This window comes from Rattus rattus, chromosome 6, assembly GCF_011064425.1.
Source record: "Rattus rattus isolate New Zealand chromosome 6, Rrattus_CSIRO_v1, whole genome shotgun sequence".
Lineage (NCBI taxonomy): Eukaryota > Metazoa > Chordata > Mammalia > Rodentia > Muridae > Rattus > Rattus rattus.
This window is the reverse complement of record NC_046159.1, coordinates 59544633-59569592: the sequence shown is the minus strand read 5'-3', so window position 1 is coordinate 59569592 and position 24960 is coordinate 59544633. Positions and strand designations below refer to the sequence as shown.

At 47.4% G+C, this 24960-nt stretch overlaps 1 protein-coding gene across 1 annotated transcript in view; it reads right to left on the bottom strand.

The window, feature by feature from the left end:
• The window catches only part of Anxa4 (annexin A4), a 39724-nt gene that overhangs the window by 4830 nt on the left and 9934 nt on the right, over positions 1-24960 (bottom strand). Inside the window, exons 2-11 of the mRNA XM_032906158.1 lie at positions 22987-23033; positions 17545-17632; positions 14036-14130; positions 11554-11667; positions 10535-10625; positions 8454-8533; positions 7258-7314; positions 6289-6382; positions 2636-2731; positions 1139-1197 (exon numbers count right to left, since the gene is read on the bottom strand). Coding sequence (XP_032762049.1) covers positions 1139-1197; positions 2636-2731; positions 6289-6382; positions 7258-7314; positions 8454-8533; positions 10535-10625; positions 11554-11667; positions 14036-14130; positions 17545-17632; positions 22987-22989 — 777 coding nt within the window. The 5' untranslated portion in view covers positions 22990-23033. The remainder of the gene's footprint in view (positions 1-1138; positions 1198-2635; positions 2732-6288; positions 6383-7257; positions 7315-8453; positions 8534-10534; positions 10626-11553; positions 11668-14035; positions 14131-17544; positions 17633-22986; positions 23034-24960) is intronic.

Below are 24960 nucleotides of genomic sequence, written 5' to 3'. Positions count from 1 at the left end.
CCCATGTGGAAAGCTCCCCAAGGTTCTGCTTAAACATAACAACCTTTGTTTTTTCTCTCTCTCTCTCTCTCTCTCTCTCTCTGTCTCTCTCTCTCTCTCTCTCTCTCTCTCCTCCTCCTCCTCCTCCCTCCTCCTCCCTCCTCCTCCTCCTCCTCCTCTTCCTCCTCCTCCTCCTGTTTCTCCTCTTTATAAGACAAGGCCTTGCTTTATAGCCCGGCCTGGCCTCAAACAAGGCAATCCTTCTTTTTTTTTCTTTTCTTTTTCTTTTTCTTTTTTTCGGAGCTGGGGACCGAACCCAGGGCCTTGCATTTGCTAGGCAAGCGCTCTACCACTGAGCTAAATCCTCAACCCCAAAGGCAATCCTTCTTTTTCAGCCTCCCAAGTGCTAGAATTCCAGGCATGTGCCAGAATACATGGCTCCAAATCCCTTATATATTCTTTTCAAATCCTCCCTCAAGAATATTGAAAACCACGATGTCATTTGTACTGTGAAAATAATAGGACGCTGAGTTCCTGTCCTCCATTCCACCCTACCCTTGGCGTCTTCTGCATGCTAGCTCTTTCCTTGAGGACAGATGATCTCTAAGGACAAAGACTCTCCATCCCATGTGATGACACAGGCCTGTGGTCCTAGGACTTGGAAGGCTGAGACAGGATGATCAGAAGTTCAAAATTAACCTTGGTTCCATAGAGAATTCCGGGCCAGCCTGGGCTACATGAGAACTTGTTTCACAACAACAAAATCCAAGCACTCGGGCTCCTGGCTTCCTGTCCCACTTAGGGGTCCCTGGCAGGACTGCCTGCACAGAGTCCAGCACAGATCTGGGAAGCTGGCTCTAAAGGCGGAGTCTGCCCTCTGGAGCACGCCTCCCTCCATGAACAGTGTAAACAATCTGTGTATGCCTCAGTTTACCTACTTGTAAAACAGGACAGTTTGTGGCCCTGTTCCTGTTGTGGGGCTAAAATTAATCCATACCTATAAAGCACTGGGATCAGGGATCCACACACCACAAGGTCAGGGAGAGATACAACATGGAGTTGAGTTGAATATTCCAGGGTAGAATGTGGATGACAAACTTAAGAAGGTGAACAAAAAAACATAGCACAGTCTTTCGAATGATAAAACACAGCCGTTTACCTTCATGGATTTATAAAGCCTTTCAGCAAAATAGGCAGGTTTATTCCTCATGCACTTCACTGTGGAGAAAATGAACAGGGAGAAGTGAGCAGAGGCCACCCCCCTGCCCACTAGCCCACCCCATTCTCACGAGAGCTTCCTGCCTCTTAATAAATTATCTCTATTTCTAAAAATAGAATATAAGAATGCAAAGATTACCAAAAAAAAAAAAACACAAAAAACCAAAAACAACCCAAGAACAAAAAAAAGTGAGTCTCTGTTTCTACAAAGTCCCAAAGAAATACGTCCTGATTGCTTTGCTAGACCCCTTTAAGCCAAGCCGCTTCCTGACATTCCAGGCCTTCTTTAGATGGACAGGCCTCGACTTAGCAGTTCCTGGAGAAGTCATTAATGAAGGCCATCAAAGCAAGGGAGCCCGCAGTTCCAAAATGATTATTACGAGTGGTGTAGGAAACAGTCATTAGGGGGCTGGAGAGATGGCTCTGGAGTCAAGAGTCCTTGCTGTTCTTGCAGATGGCTTGAGGGGATTCAGTCCCCAGCGCTCACGTGAGTGCTCAGAACCATCTGTAACATCAGTTCCAAAGCATCTGATACGTCTACTGACATCTTAGGGCATCAGGTATGCACATGGACACATACATACAGGCAAAACGCCCACTCGAATAAAAACCGTTTAAAATCTAAGTGAAACACGTGCCGGATGCAGCTAGCGTGGCATTACCTTTCTCCTACAGTGAGATAGAAAAGTGCCAAAGACCAAAGACGTGAACCCTGGCACAACAGCAGTCAGGCTCTCACTCAGCCCAGGCTGGCCTTGAACTCTCTATGTAGCTGAGGATGATCTGGAACTACGGCTCCTCAGGGCTTCTTCCACTTCCCAAGTGCTGGAATAGCATGTGTGCCACAGCTAGCTTGGCAAGTATTTCTTGTTTACAGTTGGAGAACAGCCATATGGGGTGGCTCATGTCTACGATCCTAGCATTCCCAAAGCCACAAGTTCAAGGCCAGCTTTGGCTACTGAGTGAGACTATCTAGAAAAAGAAAATTCTGGGGCCAGAGAGATGACTCAGTGGTTAAGAGCACTGGCTGCTCTTGTCCAGGACAGGAGTTTTGTTCCCAGCACCCATGTGGCAGCTCACAAGCATCTGTAACTCCTGTTCCAGGGTGTCCAGCACCCTCTTCTGGCCTCAACAGGTATTGCATACATGTGGTACACAGCTGTAATGCAGGCAAAATATTCTGGAACATTGACTGGGTGTGGTGGTGCAAGGTTGTAGACCAGGTATTTGGGGACTGCAGTGAGAGGATCCCATTAGTCCAGAAGTCCCAGACCATTTTTTAAAATGCTGACCTAGCATTTTTAAAAAATTCTAGAATGTACCCTCAGTAATCGAAACAACTTTAATTCCAGGAAGACGCAGTTCTGTATCTCTGGGACAACGTCTGGATATTACAGAGGAACATCAACAGGATTAGCTCTGCTGCCCACCAGCTCACCTATAGCCAGCAGAGCATCTTCAAAGCTTCCAGATGTCTCAGACTTAATGCTCTGTTCAATGTCCTTCTGTGAGATCCGTTTGTATTCATCAAACACTACGACCAATAACAAAACAGCATCATTTAGAGCCCTGGGCTGCCATGGTGACTCATCTACTAAGCACTCAACTAAGCCTGGTGACCTGAGTTGATCCCTGGGACCCACATGTGGGAGAAGAGAAATGACTTGGGCAAGTTGTCCTCCGTTCTCTACACACGTACACTTGTGTGCACATGCATGCACACACAAATGCACACACATACTCCCTCACACATACCTCCTTCTCTCTAAATAAATAAATAAAAATTTAAATTCAGAAAACTAAAAATTACAGAGAGAATGAATACAAATTTACACTACTTTTTTTTTTTTTTGTACATTTCAAGAGGAAACCGGGTCGTCCTGTGGGTGAATACCCAGGCAGGATGAAGCTTGCTGGACTAGGCCCATCCAGGAGGAAGAGCACTGAGATCCCTAGAGAAGATTGGGCACCCTCTTCCCCTGGCTAGGACCTTGGTCCTCCACGTCATGTCTCCATGTGGAGAGAGTCTTTGAGGACGTTTGCTTTCTTCTTGTTTAAGCAGACGGGGTCTGGTGGCTCACACCCATAATCCCAGTTCACGGCAGGGGGTGGCAGCATCAGAAGTTCTTCAGTTACACACTAATCCGAGGCCAGCCTGGACTACACAATGTCAGCCTTGGAAGTCACCTATGCACTCCTCATCCATCTGGCTCATTAACATGAGAGTGATTCTGCCTCCTCAAAACTGAGTCACATATGGTAACAGCTGGCTGTATCTTTTAATACATTTTTCACGCTATTATCATTATTATTATTGTTATTGCTCTTTATCATTTTGCTTTTTGTCAAGGACTTTTGAATGTAATGAATATGTTTTTCTCTCTTCTTCTCAGGATAGGTATGCCTTGCGAATCTCCTTAGTGACTTTCGTTAGCATACTGTCCTACCCCATCCGTGGGGCTCACAGGTGGTCAGTCAAGGAACACCGATGCCAGCAACTTACATCACAACCTCAGCCAGCAGGTTAGAGAGACTTACCCACCAAGGAAATGGCTTTCTTGCCTTTTGTGTGATCAGGCATAGTGGTGTACACCTGTGATCCCACCACGTGGGAGGCAGAGGCTGGAGAATCCCTGAGAATTTTAGGCTAGCCTGGACTACCTAGTAAGTTCTAGGCTAGCCAGGGCTACACCGTGAAACTCTATCTCAAAACAAATTATGTGGGCTGTGGTATATGTATGTAGTAATGTATGAGAACGTGTGTGTGTGCACGCATGTGGGAACAGAAGCCGGATCAGGTGTGTTCTATTTTTAACCTATTTTAATTAACTAATTTATTTCAAATATGCTTATGCTGCTAATTATGCATGTACTCTTACTCGAGCACACAAAGAGCACAGAGGGCACTAGGTCCCTTCATCTATCCCTCATTATCTTACTACTTAAGGCAGGGTCACTCACTGAATGGGGAAGCTCACCGTTCAGCTAGGCTGGCCAACAGACTCCTGGGCTCCACCAGTCTCTGGCTTCCAATTATTTTAGTATTATTGTTGTTGTTGTTGTTGTTGACGACAGTCCTTGCTATAGCTGGAGCTCATCTATTAGTCAATCAGCGAGCCCCAGGGGTCATCCCATTGCCACCTTTCCTGCTTAGGAGCACTTTGGTTTCTGTCCTCACGAAGGGGTTCATATCTCCCTCCAGTCTTGGGAGCCACCAGTATTTTCTCTTTCTTTTTTGTCAGTTATATTTGCCCAGAATCAAAGAAGTTACTTCAACCCCCACTGTACATAGGAACAAAATAAGGCAGAAAATTACCCACAAATCCTTAGTTTGGGACATTACTGTTGGTTGGTAGTGAGATTATTCCGTTTCACTACCTAAATGGTGCTTAAAATATTGTCTCTTGTACCACATGTCGGTGGTGCCTGCGTTTAATCCCAGTATTCTGGAGGCAGAGGTAAGAGGATCACTGAGAGTTTAAGGCCAGCCTGTTCAATAGAGCAAGTTCCAGGACAGGTATGGATACACAGAGAAACCATGGTTCAAAAAACCAAATGAAAATTGTCTCTTGGTAATTTATGAACAGGTAATTTTTAACTGCCCAACTACAGACACGTTTAGGATTAAAAATTCTTAGTAAATGCTTCCTGGGACCTGCAGTTCTGGAAAACTGCCACAAGGGGGAGCTCACATTGCAACCAGGCAAGGGGAGCCAATAAAATAAAAGAAAGCGCAAAGCCCCAAGTCTTATGGTTGCCTATGATTTATGAACAGGAATAATTGCTTATTATTATTTTCTTTTTGCCACTGAGGGATATCTAGAATAATTACAACTTGTAAATGTGTCAAACTCTACAGTTACATTGTGTTTTCAATTTAGCAAAGCCATTCTCCTCCAATTTCCCACAAGCTCTGTAACTGCCTATGACAGGGGTAGGGTGGTTTATGAAATGATGACGCCCGTGAAGGTCTAAAAATCTCATCTCCAATACAAACTGCCCCCCCGAGTCCTTACTGCTGTTCATAAGAAGATTCCGCCTGACAACATTTATTCTGTAATAGTTTAGTGTTCTTTTCCCCCCCAAAGAAGTTAAAAGCACATTGCAAAGTTTAGAAATTACCCGAAGCAAATTAGGAACATCACACAAAGGAAATAAAAAGTGAAATTACGCAGGACTCCTCTTACTCAACAAACCCCTGAAGAAGTCTGCCAGTGGTGTTAAATACGGATAACTATCCGCCGACATTTGTTCAGCTGGTTCCTCAGGTGGTGAAGGTTAATTTCTCATATAAGTAGTGGGGAGGGCTGTCTTGGGGCTGTGCTATGAACTGGCTATGAAGGTTGGTGTCCTAGAATAAGGAATGCTAAACTATTACAAACACATTGCATACCTGTCAGTTACTCAAATTAATCTTTCAAAACTGGCCTTCAGGGCTGGAGAGATGGCTCAGTGGTTAAGGACACTGACTGCTCTTCCAGAGGTCCTGAGTTCAAATCCCAGCAACAACATGGTGGCTCACAACCACCTGAAATGGGATCTGATGCCCTCTTCTGATGTGTCTGAAGACAGCTACAGTGTACTCAAATTCATAAAATAAATTTAAAAAATTGGCCTTCATTCATATAATTTGATTCTTACATTTGCAGAGTAATATCTAACAGTTTAGTTTCTTTTCTGTCTCATGGTGGGGAAAAGGTCATCAATCGATATACATCAAGATACATTACATACATATTTGGAATGATCAAACAATAAATAAGATATTCTTATTTTAAAGGCTATCAGGGGCTGGAGAGATGGCTCAGTGGTTAAGAGCACTGGCTGCTCTTACAGAGGACCTGAGTTTAGGTTCCTTCCCAGCACCCACTTGGTAGCTCATAACTGTCTGTAACTCCAGTTCCAGGGGATCTTGTACCCTCTTCTGATCTCCAAGGACACCAGATATACTCGTGGTTCACAGACATACATCCAATCCAAACAATCGTATACATAAAGTAAATTAACCTTTAAAACATTTAGGATTCTACCTGCCATCGCACGTTACATCAGTCTAGCAGAGCTGAGTAAGACAGTGAGGTAGGTACCCACCATGGAGCAGGTGGTTCCGGTTCCGGGAACAGAGAATGCTTAGGAATTTCACTTCATCCGTCCCCCATCTCTTCTCTCCAGCCTCATACAGATCCTGATGATAAACAGAACGTGAGCTTAAACACCCAAGAGGATACACCAACACCTGGCAGAGTTCTAAAACTCCTAAGAGTCAAGCTTGCTTGGTTCTATTTTGTTAGTTGGAAAGGCAAATGTACACACACTCACACACATGCATTCACACACATACATATACACACACTCAGACACATATATACACACATACATACATGCATACACATACATATATATACATACACACACTCACACACATATACACACACTCACACATACATACACACATACATACACTCACATACACACACATACATACATACACACATACCCACATTCACACACACACACTCACACACATACACACATATACACACATACACACACACATACACATACTAGCACACTCACACACATTCACCCACATTCACACACACTCACACACGCATACATACACACATATACACAATACATACATATACATACACACACTCACACACACATACATACACACATATACACACATACATACATATACACACACATATACACACATACATACATATACACACACACACACACACACACACATACACACACACACACACACACACACACACACGGATTTGGTGTTTCCCTAGGGTCCTTGTTGTGTCCTCAGTGTGAGGACAGACCTCACACTGAGAGGAATCCAGGAGTGTAGAAACAGTGCCTCCAGCTACTTGGGGTCCCAGGCACCCCTGAAAGACCTGTTAATCAAAGACTGTCTATGAGAGTCTCTTTCATAATGCACCTCAGCAGGATTAACACACCCTGAGGTAGAAGAGGCTGCCCGCCAACCAAGTGAGACCTGTCTTAGAGAAGAAACTGCAACTAACCACTAACTCCACTAACCTGGGCATCCTGCTTCACGAGCGCATCGTCGAGGTAATTTCCTTCATCCCTGCCACCCTGCGGGAGAAACGGAGGAGACGTGACCAGGTAACCATGGCAGCGAGTCCCCATGGAGAGGGCAGAAGCTAGAAGGCCTGGAAACCCAGGGCACTGAGACAAGATGCAGTAAAGTTGGGTCAGGGAGTTAGGAAGACGGTTGTCTTCTGTCACAGGGCTTGGACCTGTGCTCTAGAGATGGTCCCAGCAGAGCATGGGCCCCCTATGACTCCTGATGTTGCAAAGGTGTCTTCCTGGTAGAAGGACGTCTTTCCACCTGACTCCCGCCCCACCCTCCCCCCACTGCACTGACCCCAGCCCCACCCCAACCTCTCACTACTGCACTGACCCGGCTGACTTGGCCTTCTTTTTTTGAATAAGGAATTATTTATGAGTAACTGTCTTCAGACACACCAGAAGAGGACATCGGATCCCATTACAGATGGTTGTGAGCCACCATGTGGTTGCTGGGAATTGAACTCAGGACCTCTGGAAGAGCAGTCAGTGCTCTTAACCGCTGAGCCATCTCTCCAGTCCCATGACTTGGCCTCCTTAACTGACCAATCTTCATGATCAAGAGAATGCTAGACCTGAGGTGGAACTTGGGAAGCTGTTGCAATGCCAGACCCAAATACATCAGCTCCAGCGAGGAGGGCCATGGGAACCCCCGGAGGAACACTAAGGAGTGATAGTTAGGCACTGCCCTCCAGTTTGGTAAACTGTTCTTTTTAAAAAGAAGGATGGAAAAAACTGTGTGTGTGCGCATGTGTGTGCAAAGGTGCGATGGGTTGTGAGCCACCCCATTCGGATGCTCAGGGCTTAACTCAGATCTTCAGCAAGAGCAAGAGGTAATGTCAACCTCTCCAGCCCCGCCACAGCATAAGCATCTAAAACACAGGAAGTATCTCTCAATATCCTTGTAATCCAATAGCTGTCACGAACTTGGGCTGTGTGAACAGTGAATTATAAGCAGGAGAAATGGTTGGGCATGCACGACTAGCCAGGATCTCTGGAAAAATACGATGTAGGAACAGAGTGGCCCCAGGATGATGCCGGGGAGCATCCATGTTTAGGAGACTGAACGGATAAAGGGCAGAGGGTGAGTGTTTCGATCAACCCAGCATCCCCTGTCAGAAGGCGGGACGGAGGAAGCCACTCACCGCTGTCAGGGACACCAGTACTCGCTGGAACATGAAGGATGTGTCAGAGCAGATGTCCTCTTCAAGGCTCTGTCCATATTCTACCAAGAAATTGGACATGGGTGCATCGGAACAGAGACCTGCTCAGGTTGTCACCCTCCAGGCTGCTCTGTCCCTCCCAGCCTGCTCACTGGAGGAGCCCAGACCAAGGTGGTGCCAAGGGAGGTTCTCAAAATCTGAACTCTACCCGGCCCCGGCCCTCCCTGAGGATCTATAGGTAGTTAATGGTTGCTGGAGGAAGTGGTACAACCGTTTGGAAGGGACCCACGCTCCTGTAGGTGACCTTTCACCAATGTTCCTATAAACGTTGTAACGAAGCTCATTACTCAGAAAAATGACAACAGAGCAAACAACAACACAACTCAACTTTGGCTAAAAACAAACAAACAAACCCACAAACACCCCCCCCCATCACCACCACCACCAACAAAGCCAGATGCTTATTGGTCACAGCAGGACGGAGTGATAGCTGTCTCTTAAGATGAAGGCGGGCCAGAGTCCTCCTTGGTCTTGTTCTGTTTGTAACTTTGGTATGCAAATGCTATGTGTCTAAATGGAAGCTGGCAAGGGGACCAGCGTCACCAGACAGAAGTCCTCAGAAAAGTTCTAACAGATCTCCCTGAAGAGTGAAACCCTCTACACCCCCAGAAGCCACTGCGGAACAGATGTCAGGGTTAGGGGGGCCAACTCCAAATCCTGGGTGAGGCTGAGGTTAGGGTTAGGGGGCTGTACTGGCTGGTCTTGTGTGTTAACTTGACACAAGCTGGAGTTATCACAGAGAAAGGTACCTCCCTTGAGGAAATGGCTCCATGAGATCCAGCTATAAGGCATTTTCTCAATTAGTGATCAAGGGTAGGAGGGCCCATTGTGAGTGGTGCCATCCCTGGGCTGGTGGTCCTGGGGTCTATAAGAGAGCAAGCTGAGCAAGCCAGGGGAAGCAAGCCAGCATCCCTCCATGGCCTCTGCATCAGCTCCTCCTTCCTGATCTGCTTGAGTTCCAGTCCTGACTTCCTTTGGTGATGAACAGCAACATGGAAGTGTGAGCTGAATAAACCCTTTCCTCCCCAACTTGCTTCTTGGTCCTGATGTTTGTGCAGGAATAGGGACCCTGACTAAGACAGGGGCCAACTCCAAATCCTGGGTGAGCTGTGAGGGAGACAGGGAGGGTTCTTACACTCACACAAGCACAAGGAGAGGCAGGAGTGTTAAACACTCCAACCTGCTCCTTCAAAGGAAGGGATGTAAACCTGTTATCTTCCCAGCAGGCTAGAGCAGACCTGGTTAATAGCCTGGTGACCTTTGTGCCCTCTGTGCTGGGACCACACAGATCCTCCCCAGATCCTTATCCTGAGCCTGTCAATCTATAGACTTTATCTTTATGGATGATGTCACATGTACTTTACAGGGTTTCGAAGTAGTCATCTTAAGTTTTATTGTGCACACAGGATTGAGTTAATTATCGCCAGGAAAATTTTTCACCAAATCACGGTGTGCTTAAATAAGCCAAAAATAGACTACCCCTGGTCAGTCATTGACTGCCTTCCTGCCTCCCTTGGATCGTCATTCTGCCAGCTGTGGAGGTCCAGACACCTTCATAGGGCTGAAGTCAGGATTGGAAGCTAACTCCAAAACCTTCAGGGCTAGAGAGCTAATCCAAGCCCTGGGTGGGGCTGAGGTCAGGGTCAGGCCTCTAACTCCAGACTCGCAAGGTTTAGGCTCAGGCTCTGAACCCTTGAGCAAGAGACCCTACTGTGAGACAGTTTTCTCCTCAGAAGCAATACATACTGACTTTGAAGACACGGGGATCACAGATGGGGTATAGCTCTGTGCTAGAACCTCGAGCGCTGGCCTAGCTTGTGAGAGATCCTGGGCTCCATCCTTAGCACCCAGGTAGGCCACAAATATGGCAGAAAACTCACGGTAAATAAATAAGATAAGTGGGAGAAACCTGCATCATAATGTAATAGCTGAGAAGTAGTAGTCACTAGTCTTACTTTCAAGTCCTGGGCAACCTGTGCCAGGGCCCGGGGGATGCTACTTACGCTGCTGGTATGTCTGGTTGATGCGACGGATCTCCTGGGGGTTGCGAGAGGCCAGGATCTCAATCAGACAGCCCTCGTCCGTGCCAGCTCCCTACGTGAGGGCAGAGGTGAGGATGGGATGAGCCAGTGGGTCAAGTTCATGGCAACTTTTATGCATGTTTAAACAAATAAAATACAATGAATTTACTAATTAAAAACAGTCCCACACTCAGGAGGAATGCAGGCCTGAAGTGCAGAGTGTAATAGCAGCCCACCGGGGTCCAGAATCAGGGCCTGTTAGCTTTCACCTGTCCCGTCCGAGCCTGGAGTGTTTATCATATCATTATTAATATCAATGCACACTGGTAGAGCCCCGTAGCCAACTGTTGTTTGTCCTAACAGGTTAGGTGCTGTTTCTGCCCTCTGGGGTTCTGCTCTTTCTCTGAAGGTCGGAATGTTCTGGTAAAGATGTTATGTCCCTGTTTTCTAGAGCCTAGCCCAGAACCTTCTACCTGGTGTAGTATTTACTGATAAGCAAAGGAGGGTAGCTATACTGGCATCTCAGCGTCACTTGCTGCCAAGCGAGTCAGCTATAGAGAACGCGCCTGCTCGCCTGACACCTGGGTCCTACCAGCACCATGGGCCAGTCCCTCTTCCACCAGCCCCAGGAAGGAGCAACTCTGGGGATTTCTTAATTACAACAGCCGTGTATATTTCAAGTTGTCCAGAGGGGAAAACCTGTCTCTCCTTGTCTCTCTTCCCCATCTCAGAAGGGTTTGGCCATAGGCTTTTGTTTGTTTCGTTGTTTTTAACTTTACGATTTTAGATTATGTGCGTGGGTCTGTGCCTGTGGGTGCAGTACCCGAGGAGGCCAGAAGAGGGAGTCAAAGTCCCTAACGCTGGAGTTGCTGGTGGTTTGTGTGAGCTGCAAACACTCGTAACCACTGAGCCATGTAGCCCAGCTCTGCCAGTCGTGTTTCTGAAGGATGGCTCATTACCCTGTGCACGGGGGACACCAAGAGCTCAAGGGGACCACCGACCTTCATAGCCCTCCGGAGCTCCTGCACGTCATACAGCACCGTGGGCGTCATCATGCCCAGGATCACCTGCTCGAAGTTGCTGCTCAGCTCCGACTTCAAGTCCTCAAGCAGGTCCTGCAGCGAGAAGGACATGTCTACTTTCAGCGACTATTGTCCCTCATGCCCGACATAGCCAAGTATGGTGCAAAACTGTCCTGCGCGGTCACCCTCTTGGAAGCACAGGGTGGCGTTTCCCTCAGTCATCTGACACATCTGCACGTCATAGTCACCAGAAGCCTGTTAAATACTTCCCACTTGTCCAACTATCCAAGACCAGATTTGATTTATTGACTCCAACCAAAGCCGAGCAGCACAGCAAATTAGGGAGTTCAGTCATTTCCCATGATGCCGAACTTCAGTGAGATTTGTAAAACAATGCCAGCTCTTTCAATATGTTTGGTTTGGTTGTGTGTATGTGTTTGTGTGTGCATGTGTGTGTGTTGTTGTGGTTCTCATTAACTTTTAGTTTTGAGTTATTTCTCTTATTTGTGTGTGGAGGTCAGAGGACAACCTACGAGAGAAGCGTCTCTCTATCATGTGGAACCGAACTCAGGTTATTCAGCTTGGCAACAAGCCCTTTTACACATGAAGCCATCTCACTGGCCCCATATTTTGTGTATATACAGACACATATGTGTATAAATGTTTGTGGGTCTGTACCTGTGTGTAGGTACATGCACTGTGTTTGTGTGCATGCACACATAAGCATGAGTGTGTGTAAAGGTGAGTTGTCAATGTCTGGTGTCTTCCTCAATCGCTCTCTACTACTGTGGTCTACAAGTTCCCCCTCTGACCCTAGACCTCACTGATTAGGTAAGCTAGGCTGGTGGGCCACCAACTCCTATTTTCCTGTCTCCTCCCCAGTGCTGGGATCATGTACACAACTTTCTATCGTGCATATCTTTATGTTAAATTCACAAATGTGGAATGAATGAGTGAATGAGTGGATGGATGAATTAGAAGTCTATTAATTGGTCATCTTAGGCTACCATAGGTTAGCTCGATTCTGGCGGTAATCTCATGTGTATATTACAACAGCACTTAGATGTATAGCTCACACCTCCCTTGACTGTCCATGTTTGCTACTGATCTCTTTCGGTTTCCCTGAGGATGGGAACAGTTTATGGTGCTCTGGAGAGAGCTGGCAACAATCTGTCCTATTCTCTATAGGAGTGCCCAGAGTTCACCTGTAGAAGCTCTGGAGAGCATTGAGTCAGCTCTGCCCTGCCCATCCCTCCCCACGTTGACCAGCAGTTTGGAGCCATCTGTGAGAAGCAGCTTCAATATTACCTGCTGTGACATCTCCCAAGACACTGGGCATGACATCACTGGGTGCCGATGTACAGAGTCAAGGTTCTCAATAAAGAAGCACAGGGTTGGGGTGCTTTAATGGTGATGTATGGAAAGACTGGGCTGAATAATTCTGGTGAGGGAGGAGGTGTGGGGTTCAGACAAAATCTAGAGCATGCTGGGTAAACAGATGAATTTATAAGCTGCCATGCATGTGCTGGAGATTGGCGCTAATGTTGTGAATCTGCATGTCCAGACTTGGAAGATCGTTGTCCCCAATTGGTTTGTGATCTATCAATAAAGATGCCAACAGACAATAGCTGAGCATGGGCGGGACACTGAGAGTAGGATGCAGTGAGAACGGCAGAATCGCCTGGACTTTGGGAAGAAGAATGAGACGCAGTGCAGTATTAGCAGGAGATAAAGCCACCCAACCATGTGAGACTTCAGGAAGTGAACTCCGGCTACTTCTCCAATTGGGCCTGGGGTAGCAGGGGGAGGGTTAGGAGTGCCCAGCCTTAGAGTTAGCCAAGGCATTTTAAAATTAACTGACATGGTGTGTGTGTGTGTGTGTGTGTGTGTGTGTGTGTGTGTGTGTGACCTCACATGTGGAGGTCAGTGAAGTTGATTCTCTTCTTCCACCAGGCCAGTCTTAAATATTGAACTTAGCTCGTCAAGGTTAGGACAAGCACCTTTACCCAGTGAGCTCTCATGTTATATCACTATTTTTAATGGATGCTCAGTTGTAATGGTAATGGGGCAGTGTGACATCTTAGTGGTTATCAAGTAAGGGGACTGGCATAGTTGTCGCCTCAGATGCTTGTCATTTGTTTGTGTGAGGAACGTTTAAAATCCTCTCTGCTCTCTACTTTGAGTAGCGGTTACCTACAGTCGTCCTACAGAGCCTTAGGATTCATACTCTCATCTGGCTGTTGCCCTGCACCCATTGCCTCTTCTCTCCCCACCCTCTTCCCCCACCGTCTTCCTATACTCTGATAACCACTAACTTCACAGGTAGCCTCAAGGCATGGGTCCCTTCAGAGTCTAGCTTCGGGAGGGGATGGTGTATGAGGTGAGGGGTAGGAGGTGGGGGTCTGCTTCCAAGATGCCTGAGGAATCCCTGGTCACGGCAAGATCAGGTGACTGGGCCTACCCTGCCGATGGTGCTCTTGTAGGCCGTCCTGATTTCCTGGCGTTGGGCAGTGTTCCGGTAGGCTAAGACTCCGATAATGGCATCTTCGTCAGTACCTGGAGATGGAAACAGCAGGGTCAGGATTTACCTGTATAAGGAAATGGTCTCCCCTGTGGCCCCTGGAGAGAGAACCTAGAAGCAAGAGTCCAGGGAGGCGGAGGCAGGAGTTCTCCCTTCTCGCAGCTGGATATTAGTGTTTGAGGAATTTTCTGTTTATTTGTTGGAAGAAGCAGCTGGGGCACATGGGGGAGGAGAGGGTAGAAGCCATTCTACTAAAATGCCACAGGGAGAAAGTTTTAAATGTGTTCTCTATGTCATTCTTCACAAGCTTAGAGATTCAGCAAAAGATGAGGGACAGGGAGACCTACAGAACTCTCAAATCCAACCTTCAGAGCTCTGGAAGGAAGAGCCCTTCCTGCTTTGAACCCTCACATTAGCTTTGAGTTTGTTGTTGTTGTTGTTTTTGTTTGTTTGTTTGTTTTTAAACTCCCCATCTTCCTCCAGATTTAAATTTCCTTCCAAGCCATGCAAAGCGTAGCTCTATGGCCACACTCTGCTTTTAACCCAAACAGTAACACAGGAACTCACGGTTTCATTTTTCATAAATCTGTAAAAACCTTCTATCTAAATCCCTGTTTTGTAGCTTGGTTTATCTTTCCTATAAGAAAAACTAACTCTCATCCCTTGCCTGCTCATTAACTCAGATGGGCTCCCTGTGGTCAGCTGGGTTCACAGGAGGCTGCTGTCTGAGCACTGCAGTCTCTGTTCTCTGAGGTATAGACCCTTGGGTGAAGGGAGGAAGCAGACAGACTTATAGCTTAGCTCTTGTTTGGGGCTTTCCTAGTTAGCCCAGGCTGATCCTGAACTCTCAATCCTTCTGCCTCTGCCTCCCCAGTGTGGGGATTCCAGGTCTGCCCACCCAGCTCAGAATCTGCTCTTGAATTTTTCTGCTTTTCCCACGTGCTCTCTTGAACGCTCTCCTGAGCCCTCCATGACTACAGTCTCTCTGTTTCAAGTCATCCTTAGCCCCTCATTCAGCATCCTAATTCTGATACCTGTGGTTTCCTGGCCCTGGCCTCGTGCCTTTCGACCACCCCTCCCCTTGCGACCACCCCTCCGTGGCTGTAATTCAATTGGTGGCTTTCTCAGTAGCCGCCCTAGGACCTCCCTTTAGGAGCTGCCATCCCAGGAATCTTCCCTCTGGCCTGATCCTGCAGAGCAAATTTTCCCAAGCTCACTGTGACTCCCTCAAGCTTCAGCTCAGCTCCACTCCCAGAAACACATTCGCTCTTCATTGTTTATTAAAACTCAACCCACCTCCCAAGGGCATCTTAAACTCCACACTTCCAAGCTTTGCCTGATGATCCCACATGAAAGATGATCTCCTCTCAGGGAACCATGGGTTTGGGGTTTTTTTGTTTGTTTTATTTGTTTTTTAGTATGAGGAATCGAACCCAGGACTTCACATGTGTTAGGCAAGTACTCTACCAGTGAGCTACATTCCTAGTCTTTATTTGTTTTTTAAATGCAGATTCATGCATCCGGGCCTGATTTCAACTATGAACTCCTGATCCTCCACCTTTCCTTGGGGTCAAACCCAGGATTAGGGCATTCTACAAACTGGGCCAGAATCCTAGCCCCACAAAGAGTTCTTACCATGCCCATGTGATGTTTTTAAATTTTATTTTACTTTAAATTGTGTGTGTGTGTGTGTGTGTGTGTGTGTGTGTGTGTGTGTGTGTGTGTTGGGGATTTAGCTCAGTGGTAGAGCGCTTGCCTAGCAAGCGTAAGGCCCTGGGTTCGATCCCCAGCTCTGAAAAAAAAGAAAAGAGAAAAAAATTATGTGTGTGTGTGTGCGTGCGTGCGGCGTGTGTGTGTATATGTGTGTGTGTGTATGTGATGGTGTCTGCTGAGGCAAGATGCTGGAGTTCCAGGCGGTTGGGAGCTGCCTGATGAGGGTGCTGAGAACAGAACTTGGACACTCTGCAAGAGCAGGAACGCTCTTAACTCCTGAGCCATCTCTCCAGCCTTCCCATACTCTTAGCTGTACTAGCACCAATCAGCACCCAGACTGCAGACTGACAGGAATAGCCTTTACAGCCCTTGTCTCCTTCAAGAGCTCACCTCAGTAGCTCATATCAGGCCTGGTTGTGTCAAATGTCTCAATTTCTTGCTTTGGGAATTCTGAAAACTTTGCTCTACACACTGGACTATAATGTTCTTGCAACATACAGAAATAAAATTGGACCAAAAAGAAAGAAAAGAATGCAGGCGGTGGGGCCTACACATTTTCTACTTTTTTACAACAAAAAGGGAAGTGAGAAGGTGTAAGTTCAGGAGATGGGTGGCAGGGGTCACAGTGCTTAGACAGGCTGAAGGCAGAGTCTGATTGCTGGAGATTGTTCATTAGACCTGGCCAGTGGCTGACTGATTGCCCGAGATTGCTCATCAGCTGTTTCCCAGAATTATCAGTCTCACAGGTTCTGACAGCCTGGGGAAGTCAGCTCATCTCGATATCCTTTCACCCACCACACCCTGCTTCTCAAACAGGTCCTTGAGAAGCCTCTGCCTTCAGGCTAATACAGTGGAGATTAGCAAAGACCTGCCATTCTGGCCACGGCTGTTAGCAGCAGACAGTTATGGAAAATGAACCTGAGATCGCAAGACTGAGAAGCAAGGTCTCACTGCCGAGCATCTTTACCAAATCTCAGAGATTCTCAGGGATAACTAGAACCGGGGACACTTCTCTCCACATGTCCAACAGCGAAGCCTTGTTGCAGAAATATGTCCAGGGCGGCTGGCAGGGCACCTAGTACAACTGGACCTGCCCTCGGGAAGACAACTTCAGGGCCATGCTCTGAGAGACATCCCCTGCCTGCTCACACAGCCCCCATCTGCACGTCCACTGACTCAGCTGCACAGACATCGTGGCAGCAACACCCCCCACCAGAGGTGCTAATAGGAGGGAGGTAGAACGTAATGGAGGTAGTTAGGTCTTTGTCGATGTTCTCATGAATCATTTACCCCTCCCTCCATCCCCTTCTCTCCCCCCATTCTCTAGCTATAATATGAATTAACTTTCTTGTTGATGTGCTCTCTAACCACAGGCCCCAAAGCAATGAGTCAGCCAATCGTGGACTTGATAGCTCCAAAGCTGTGATCCAAAATGAACCTTCCCTCTTTTTAAGATGATTATCCTGGGCATTTTGTTGTAGCAACAGAAAACTCACTATTGACACATTCTCTCATCCGAGTTGTCCTCGAGCGGACAGTGTTACCATCGTTTTGTTTGTTTGCTGTTGTTTTGCAGCACAGGGGAGTGAAGCCAGGGGCCTTGTGCATGGCGGGCAAGTGCTCGACCAACTGAGCTACATCCTCAGCTCATGTTTGTCTGAGGTAAATACCAGTGCCCATGGTGCCCTCCTCACGACTGTGACATCCACACTCAGGACACCCTCAGAGGTACTTACCGAGACCTTTCATGGCCTTCCTCAGGACCTGGGCATCTTCAGTTGCATTGAATCCTGAAGCAGCTTTCACAGTTCCTCCTTTGGTTTCCTGAATGCACAGAAAATGACGTGACTGACAGGTGACCTCTCATACAGAAGCCCAAGCTCTACCCCAGGTGCCAGGGCAGCAGCAGCAACCATGAAGGGAGGGGGTTCACACTCCGGTGGGGCCACCACCTTCTCTGAGGAGGGCAGACAACGAGCACACCGAGAATCACACGTCCCAGCGGCAGCCTGGGGTGACAGGTGCCACCAAGTAAGTAGAGTCCCAGTGGGCTGCAGGAAGCACTGCCATTTAGGCCGAGAGATGGTTCATGTGAAACACTTGGTCATATGACAATGAAGAGGAGGGGAGCTACAGACAAAGATAGGCTAGTCCGAAGACCCTGGGGCTGCCACGAGAAGGATCTGCTCCAAGAGAAATCACACCACCCTCTGTACAGCAATCTCCCCAAAAGGAAAAAACCAAGTATGAATTCAGTCAAGTTCATGTCTGTAGAGCCCAAAAACGATTTGCTATAAATATAATGCACAAGGAAATGCCAAACCAATAATACAGCTTCTTCAGTCGATAAGCTGCAATGGAGGTTGGAAGAGAGAGGTAGAAGGGAGTCAAAGTCCAAGAGGTTAAAAAGACACATTAGCCAACAGCTGCTGGGCACAGTGCTGCGTGCTTGTCATCCCAGCACTTGGGAGGTGAAGTAGGGCATCAAGAGTTCAAGGCTAGGCTCAGCCACCGATTCAAGGGCAGCCTAGGCTAGAGAGGCCTTGTCTCAAAAACGCAAACCCCAAACCAAACACACACAACAACAACCAATCATTCATAGAGGCGAGTCTGCTTTGGGTGGAGGATGTGGTAAGGACATGACAGGACAGCTGGACGGCGATGTTTTATGACACAGGAAGTCAGTCCTAAGAGTCTGGTCTGATAGTGGGGCTGTGACTACAGCGTACATTTTACCTTTATACAGCTGACTCACGGGTAGAAGATGGGAAATCTGGAATCAGCTTCGAAATAACACAGGTGGGAGGAAGTGGAGATAAAGAAGACAAAAACTTGAGTGCGAGTTAGTCATTAGCCAAAGGCTAGGAAGTTAGTTAGACACAAGCAGGCTTGGGGATCCCTGAGGAGAGGTCCTCCTCTCAGTTTCTCAGCCCACCTCTGTGTTCCTCGGTGTCAAACACCAAGTTTCAGGGAGGGAAATATCAAATCGCTCCTCTTTAAGGTCTAAACATCAAAGGAAGGGGCAGCTACAGATACACAAACCAGGGAGGGAGGAGGCAACAAGCCCGGTGGAGGCCTAGCAAATAGCACAGTCGCTATTCCTTCTGGTAAAGACCGCTACTTTTTTTTTTTTTAAAGATTTATTAATTTATTATATATAAGTACACTGTAGCTGTCTTCAGATACACCAGAAGAGGGCATCAGATCTCTTTACAGATGGTTGTGAGCCACCATGTGGTTGCTGGGAATTGAACTCATGACCTCTGGAAGAGCAGTCGGGTGCTCTTAACCACTGAGCCATCTCTCCAGCCCCAAGACCGCTACTTTTAAACATCTGTATGCATGTGTGCACATGTGCATGTGGAGGCCAGAGGCTGACATCAGGGGTTTCTTCAACTACTCCATTTTGTCTTTTAACTTAAAATTTTACTTGTGTGTATAGTGTGGAGGTGTGGATGTGCTCCAAAAGGACCTGAGTTCAATTCTCAGCACCTACAGGGCAGGTCACATGTGTCTCTAACTCCCGTTCCAGGGTTTCTGACACCCTCTAACAGACATGAATGTAGCCAGCTGAACATAAAATAAAATAAGTAAAAGGACGTTCTTTCCATTAGACATCCATGCTTAGTACCCATGAGCAGTGGCCCCGGACAAGTCTAGAGGCCAACCTAAAATACCACATTTAGGGTACAACGGCACTGGATGAGTTTGTTGAAACACCCAAGGAGATGGGAAACAGGGCAGCAGGATTGGGACCAGCCTGGGCCGCTCAGATTGGATCCATTCAGCAGACACTGACAGGCCATCGAGCATGATTGAGAGGAGGCAACCTGGAGAAGTAAGAGACCCCACAATGCGGGGCAGAGCAAGTAGCCAGCGGCTGCTACAGCTGAATACAATAGTTAATACTGTGATATTGTCAACCTGACAAGAGCTAGAATCATGTCACAGAGAAAATTCTAGAGATGCCTATGAGGAAAGCCACCCTAAACGTGGGCAGCGCCATCCACTGAACAAGGAAGCTGAGCTCCTGTGTCCAGCTCTCCCCTCTGCTTCCTGAGACAGATCAGCAGACGTTCTCTCTGCCATGACTCTCCGCCATGGTATACCTCAGACTCGAAGCTACATAAACCTTCCGCCACTAAGTGGCTTTTCTCTGGTATTTTGTCACTTAATAAGTCACTAATATATTGCAGAAGCACGGCACGGGAGCCCAGCAAACCTGACCAGAGGCTTGTCTCCAACCCTTGGCAGCTGTATGCCCAGGAGAGGGTTCACGTTTCTCACACGTGTATTGAAAATAATTAAACCAACTCACAGTGTTGCTGTAATAATGGAACAGGATAAAGGTGGGAAAGCTCTCAGCATGGAGCCCAGGAAAAAGTTAAAATAAAAACTTAGACTAGATGTCACTGCCACCACCACCATCACCACCATCACTATGGTTACTACCACCATCATCATCACCATCATCATCTAAACACAACTGAGGCACATTGCCAAATTAAATATAATAGTGAGATTCTTTGATCTCTCTCTTAGACTACTTATTGATAGAAGCCAATGGGATGATGTCGGTGATGAAATCAGATATTGCATTTGTATAAGCTGGCAGGAATAGCGTGGGACCGAGCTGAAGGTGTTCGTGGTTTCATCTGATGTAAGGACTTGAACAGGCCACCTAAGGGAAGACGGGAGCTTTATACTCTACAGTTGCTCTCACAAACCCGACTTGAGTCCTATATGCCAGACCACTTTGCAGGCTGTTACCAAGAAAAGCCCTCAGCTGCCACAAGACGTGGACCTCCTCTACTTAGATGTCAGTCAATGTGAGCACTTAGTGGCTTCACATACCCATCGGAGGACAGTAGAGAGCTGTGACATCAACTTAGGCACTGTCACCTGTGCGGTTGTTGCTGTCCTAACCCTCAGGACCTCAGAGCGTGACTTCAGCTGGAATGGGGCCATTGCAAATGTGAGACGTTAGGAAGAGGTGCTAGTGCAGGGTCAGCCCTGGACCTGATGGGGCTGGTGTCCTCATAGGAGGACACAGATCACAGGCCAAGTGGCGATGAAGATAGACAGGGCCTCACATACAGCAAGCGTCCTACCACTGAGCGGTACCTCAGCCTCTGAGTCAACGTTTCCTGAGGATCTCTGGAATCCCAGTATTGAACGTTTCTGGGTGGTTCTCACACACCAAGTTCAAGTTTAAACTGTCATAAGATGAAGATTAACGTCTGAGGAGGAATCGATAGGGGTGTTTGCAAGGGAGGTTCCGTTTACCTAGTAACATCCTACACAACTCTTGTTCCGTTGGGAACCTTTTTCCCTTGTGAGTCTCATGAGTGTCTGCACGGATTAAATTCTAGGGCACAATGCACAGTCATCTTTTCCAGGATGATGGGGAGGGGTGGCACGTCCACGCCAGGGAAACTTGTCGTGGAAGCAAAGCAAACATCACCATGCTGGCCACTCTTATATCAACACAAGCGAGAGGCATCAGTGAGGAAGGAGCCTCAACTGAGAAAATGCCTCTGTAAGATCCGCCTTTGAGGCGTGGTCTTATTAATTATTGATGGAGGAGGGCCCAGCCCACTGTGGATGGTGCCACTCCTGGGCTGGTGGTCCTGAGTTACCATAGAGTACCAAGCTGAGCAAGCCATGAGGAGCAAGCCAGTAAGCAGCACCCCTCCATGGCCTCTGCATCAGCTCCTGCCTCCAGGTTCCCACCCTGTGTGAGTTCCTGCCCTCACTGCTTCTGATGGTGAACTGTTGTATGGAACTGGGAGTTGCTTTGGTCATGGTGCTTCATCACAGCAGTAGGAAGCCTGACTAAGACGATCACATAGAAAGGAAGCGGTGAACACTAGAAGTAGGCAGGCAGTGCTACAACTGAGGAAACGTCGTCACTGCCGTTACAGTAACTGGGAGATGGGAAGGTGGGAGATGGGAATGTGGGAGATGGGAAGGTGAGAAGGTTCAGCTGGGCACTGAAAAGTATGGCAGGTCAGCCACACAGGTGCAGCCACACAGGTGCAGCCACACAGGTGTCCACACCCACAGTGCTCAGAGGGAGGGGTCAGGGTCCACACTCTGACTCAGCCATCTCCCTCCTCAGGACGCCTTTGAGTGGGGAGAGCCGTCTAAGGCAGCCCAGAGGCCAGTTTCTACCTTCCTGATGAACCTCACAGAACTCTCAAAGGGCCCCAATCCTGGGCCTGTGCCAAAGACCAATCACTAAGTCCAAGGAAACCCGACCACAGCTGTGACTGAGGCAGGCGGCCAGGGGGGTCTGCTAGGAAGCACCCCCTTAGGGCTGGTTTGATGGTTCAGCAAGTTCTAGGGTTCTTGTCACCTAAGCACGGTGATCAGGATTTGATCCCTGGGACCCATGTGAAGACAAGAGAGAACTAATTCCATAACACTGTCATCTAACCTCCACACAAATGGCATCTGTCCCCTGTCCCAAAGCACCCGTCTCGTCGAGCCTAAGATGATGGGGCTGTCCAGGGGGACCCCTGAGGGTGGTAGAACATGCGTTCCTCTGAAGTTGCCTAAGTGTTCTAAAATGGAAAGTTATGTTTTACAGAGAGAAAACATCATCTGTTTCTCTATTCTCACATTTATATATATTCATATATTAATATGTTCTGTTATAATATTCCATTACAATATTAATATTACATTATAATTTCAAATTCTATTAATTTATATATTTATATATTCTTTATGCTTATATTTCTGCTTTAGAAATGTAAGGGAGTCTGTGAATTCCTTTTCAGGGTCAAGCTACCCACTTTGAAGTAAATTTGAAAGACATTGGGAAAAAATAAAAGGAAAAGAAAAGGCCAGGCTAGGCGGTGCAAGGCTTTAATCCTAGCCCATGGGAGGCAGATGCAGGCAGAGCTCTGTGAGTTTGAAATCAGCATAGCCTACCTAGTGAGTTCCAGGACAGACAGGGCTATCTATGTAGAGACCCTGTCAGAGAAAAGCAGAGAGATAAAGTGGGGCAAGTGACAGAGACAGAGGCAGTGAGAGACAGACAGACAGATACACAGAGACTGCCTTATGGTGTCTTCATGCCCACTGCTGAACAAACCGAGTTTTGTTTAAGCCACCTAAGTACACATCCTGTGCCTGCCTGTGGCTGGTACCAGGTGGGGTGAGGCACTTACCATGGCTCTAGCTAACGTTCAGAGTTCAGTCACGCCAGCAGAAGCTCCTGTGGAAAAAAGCGGAAGAGAAATGACTGTGAGCAGGGTGTGGTATTAATCATTAGTTAGGGTACCATGTTTGCATGAAGCTGAGCCAAGAGGAAACATACATGATGTCATCAAAGGGTCACCTGTGCGGGACCCAGAGCTCCTGGGCCAGGCTAATCATTAGAGAAGAGATTTGAGCGGTTGAGTTTATTATGCCAACCATGTGCTTCCTGGTTGCTCCTCTGTTTGGAGACACACACGATAGCTGTTCTGTTGCCTTGTTGGGGTGAAGTGCTGTTACTGACCCTCAGGACACAGAGGTTCTGAGTTAAACACTTCTGCAGGTCAGAACAGAGAAGAGATGAGCTATCCGAATCAGGAAACTATGGTACTTAAGATGCCCCGTATGTATGCCCATGTGCCCATGTGTGTATTGATGTGTGCATACACCTGCATCCTGTGTGTGCATTCATATATGTGTGCATGTGTGTACCTGCATCTGTGTACATGCATGTGTCTGCATGTAGGTCTACATACATATGTGCAGATGTCTGACTGTGTATCTTGACAGCCCATCCAGCATTGGACTGTGTTCATTCCCCAGATGCTGTTTTTTCCCCTGTACCATGACAGGAGTAGAGAGACTTCCTGTCATTGATCTCCAAAGTTTCCAATGCCCCCTCCTTCATCAGGAAAGCTGGAGTGCAAATCATGGCATCTCAACATCCACAGAGCTATCCTGGAGCCAGCGGTTGGCATATCTGGGGACTTGCTACAAAGGCAGAGTCAGCTGTGCGGAACAGGCTTGTAATCTCAGAACTCAGGAGGCTGAGGTGGAGTAACAGCTTCTCTCAACAAAACCAGACATTACCACTGTTTCACTAAAGCAAGGGTCTGGAGAGACGGCTCAGTGGTTACGAGTGCCTACTGCTTCTGCAGAGGACTGAGTTCAGCTCTCAGCACCCACACTGGGTGGTTCACAACCATCTGTAACTCTAGTTGATACCCTTCTCTGGCCTGCAAGGGCACCCACACACTAATGGTATACACATACGTGCACACACACACACACATACACACACACACCATATACACCACACACACACATACACACACACCACATACACCACACACACACACACACCACATATACCACACACACACACACATATACACACACACACCACATACATCACACCACACACACACACACACACACACACACACACCACACACACACACACACACACACACACACACACACACACACACACACACACACACACACACACACACACACACCACACACACACACACACACACACACACACACACACACACACACACACACACACACACACACACACACACATACACACACACACACACACACACACACACACATACACACACACACACACCACATACACACCACACACACACACACACACACACACACACACACAATATGAAGATGAAGGCAGTATTTTATTAGCTAGGACTGTTGGGGTTATAGATTCATTCATTCGCCTACACGTGCTCTTTCTCAGTGAGCTCATGGTCAACCAGGATAGACAGGAAAAATTAAAGATGGTTTCAGATGCTGGTAAGATAAAAATATAGCAGGGAAAGTAATACAGAGCAGAGGTCAGCAAAACACGCATAATCCAAGGTCTGATTCTGCCTCTTCAGCCATTTTCAAACAATTGACAAAGGAGAGAAGGAGGAGGAAGGGGAGGAGGAAGGAGAGGAAGATGATGTAATCCTGGTATGTAAATTCAAACTTCGATGAGAACAAGTTTGTCTAACATCTCACTCTTGGCTTCAAGGTGCCTTCCTCCATAGTGGACCAAAGCTACTCTTGTCACAAGCCGCTGACTCTCAGCCAATCACAAGCAGCAGCTGTTCTGATAAGACAGATGAGAACTGTGACAATCGGGTCTCTTG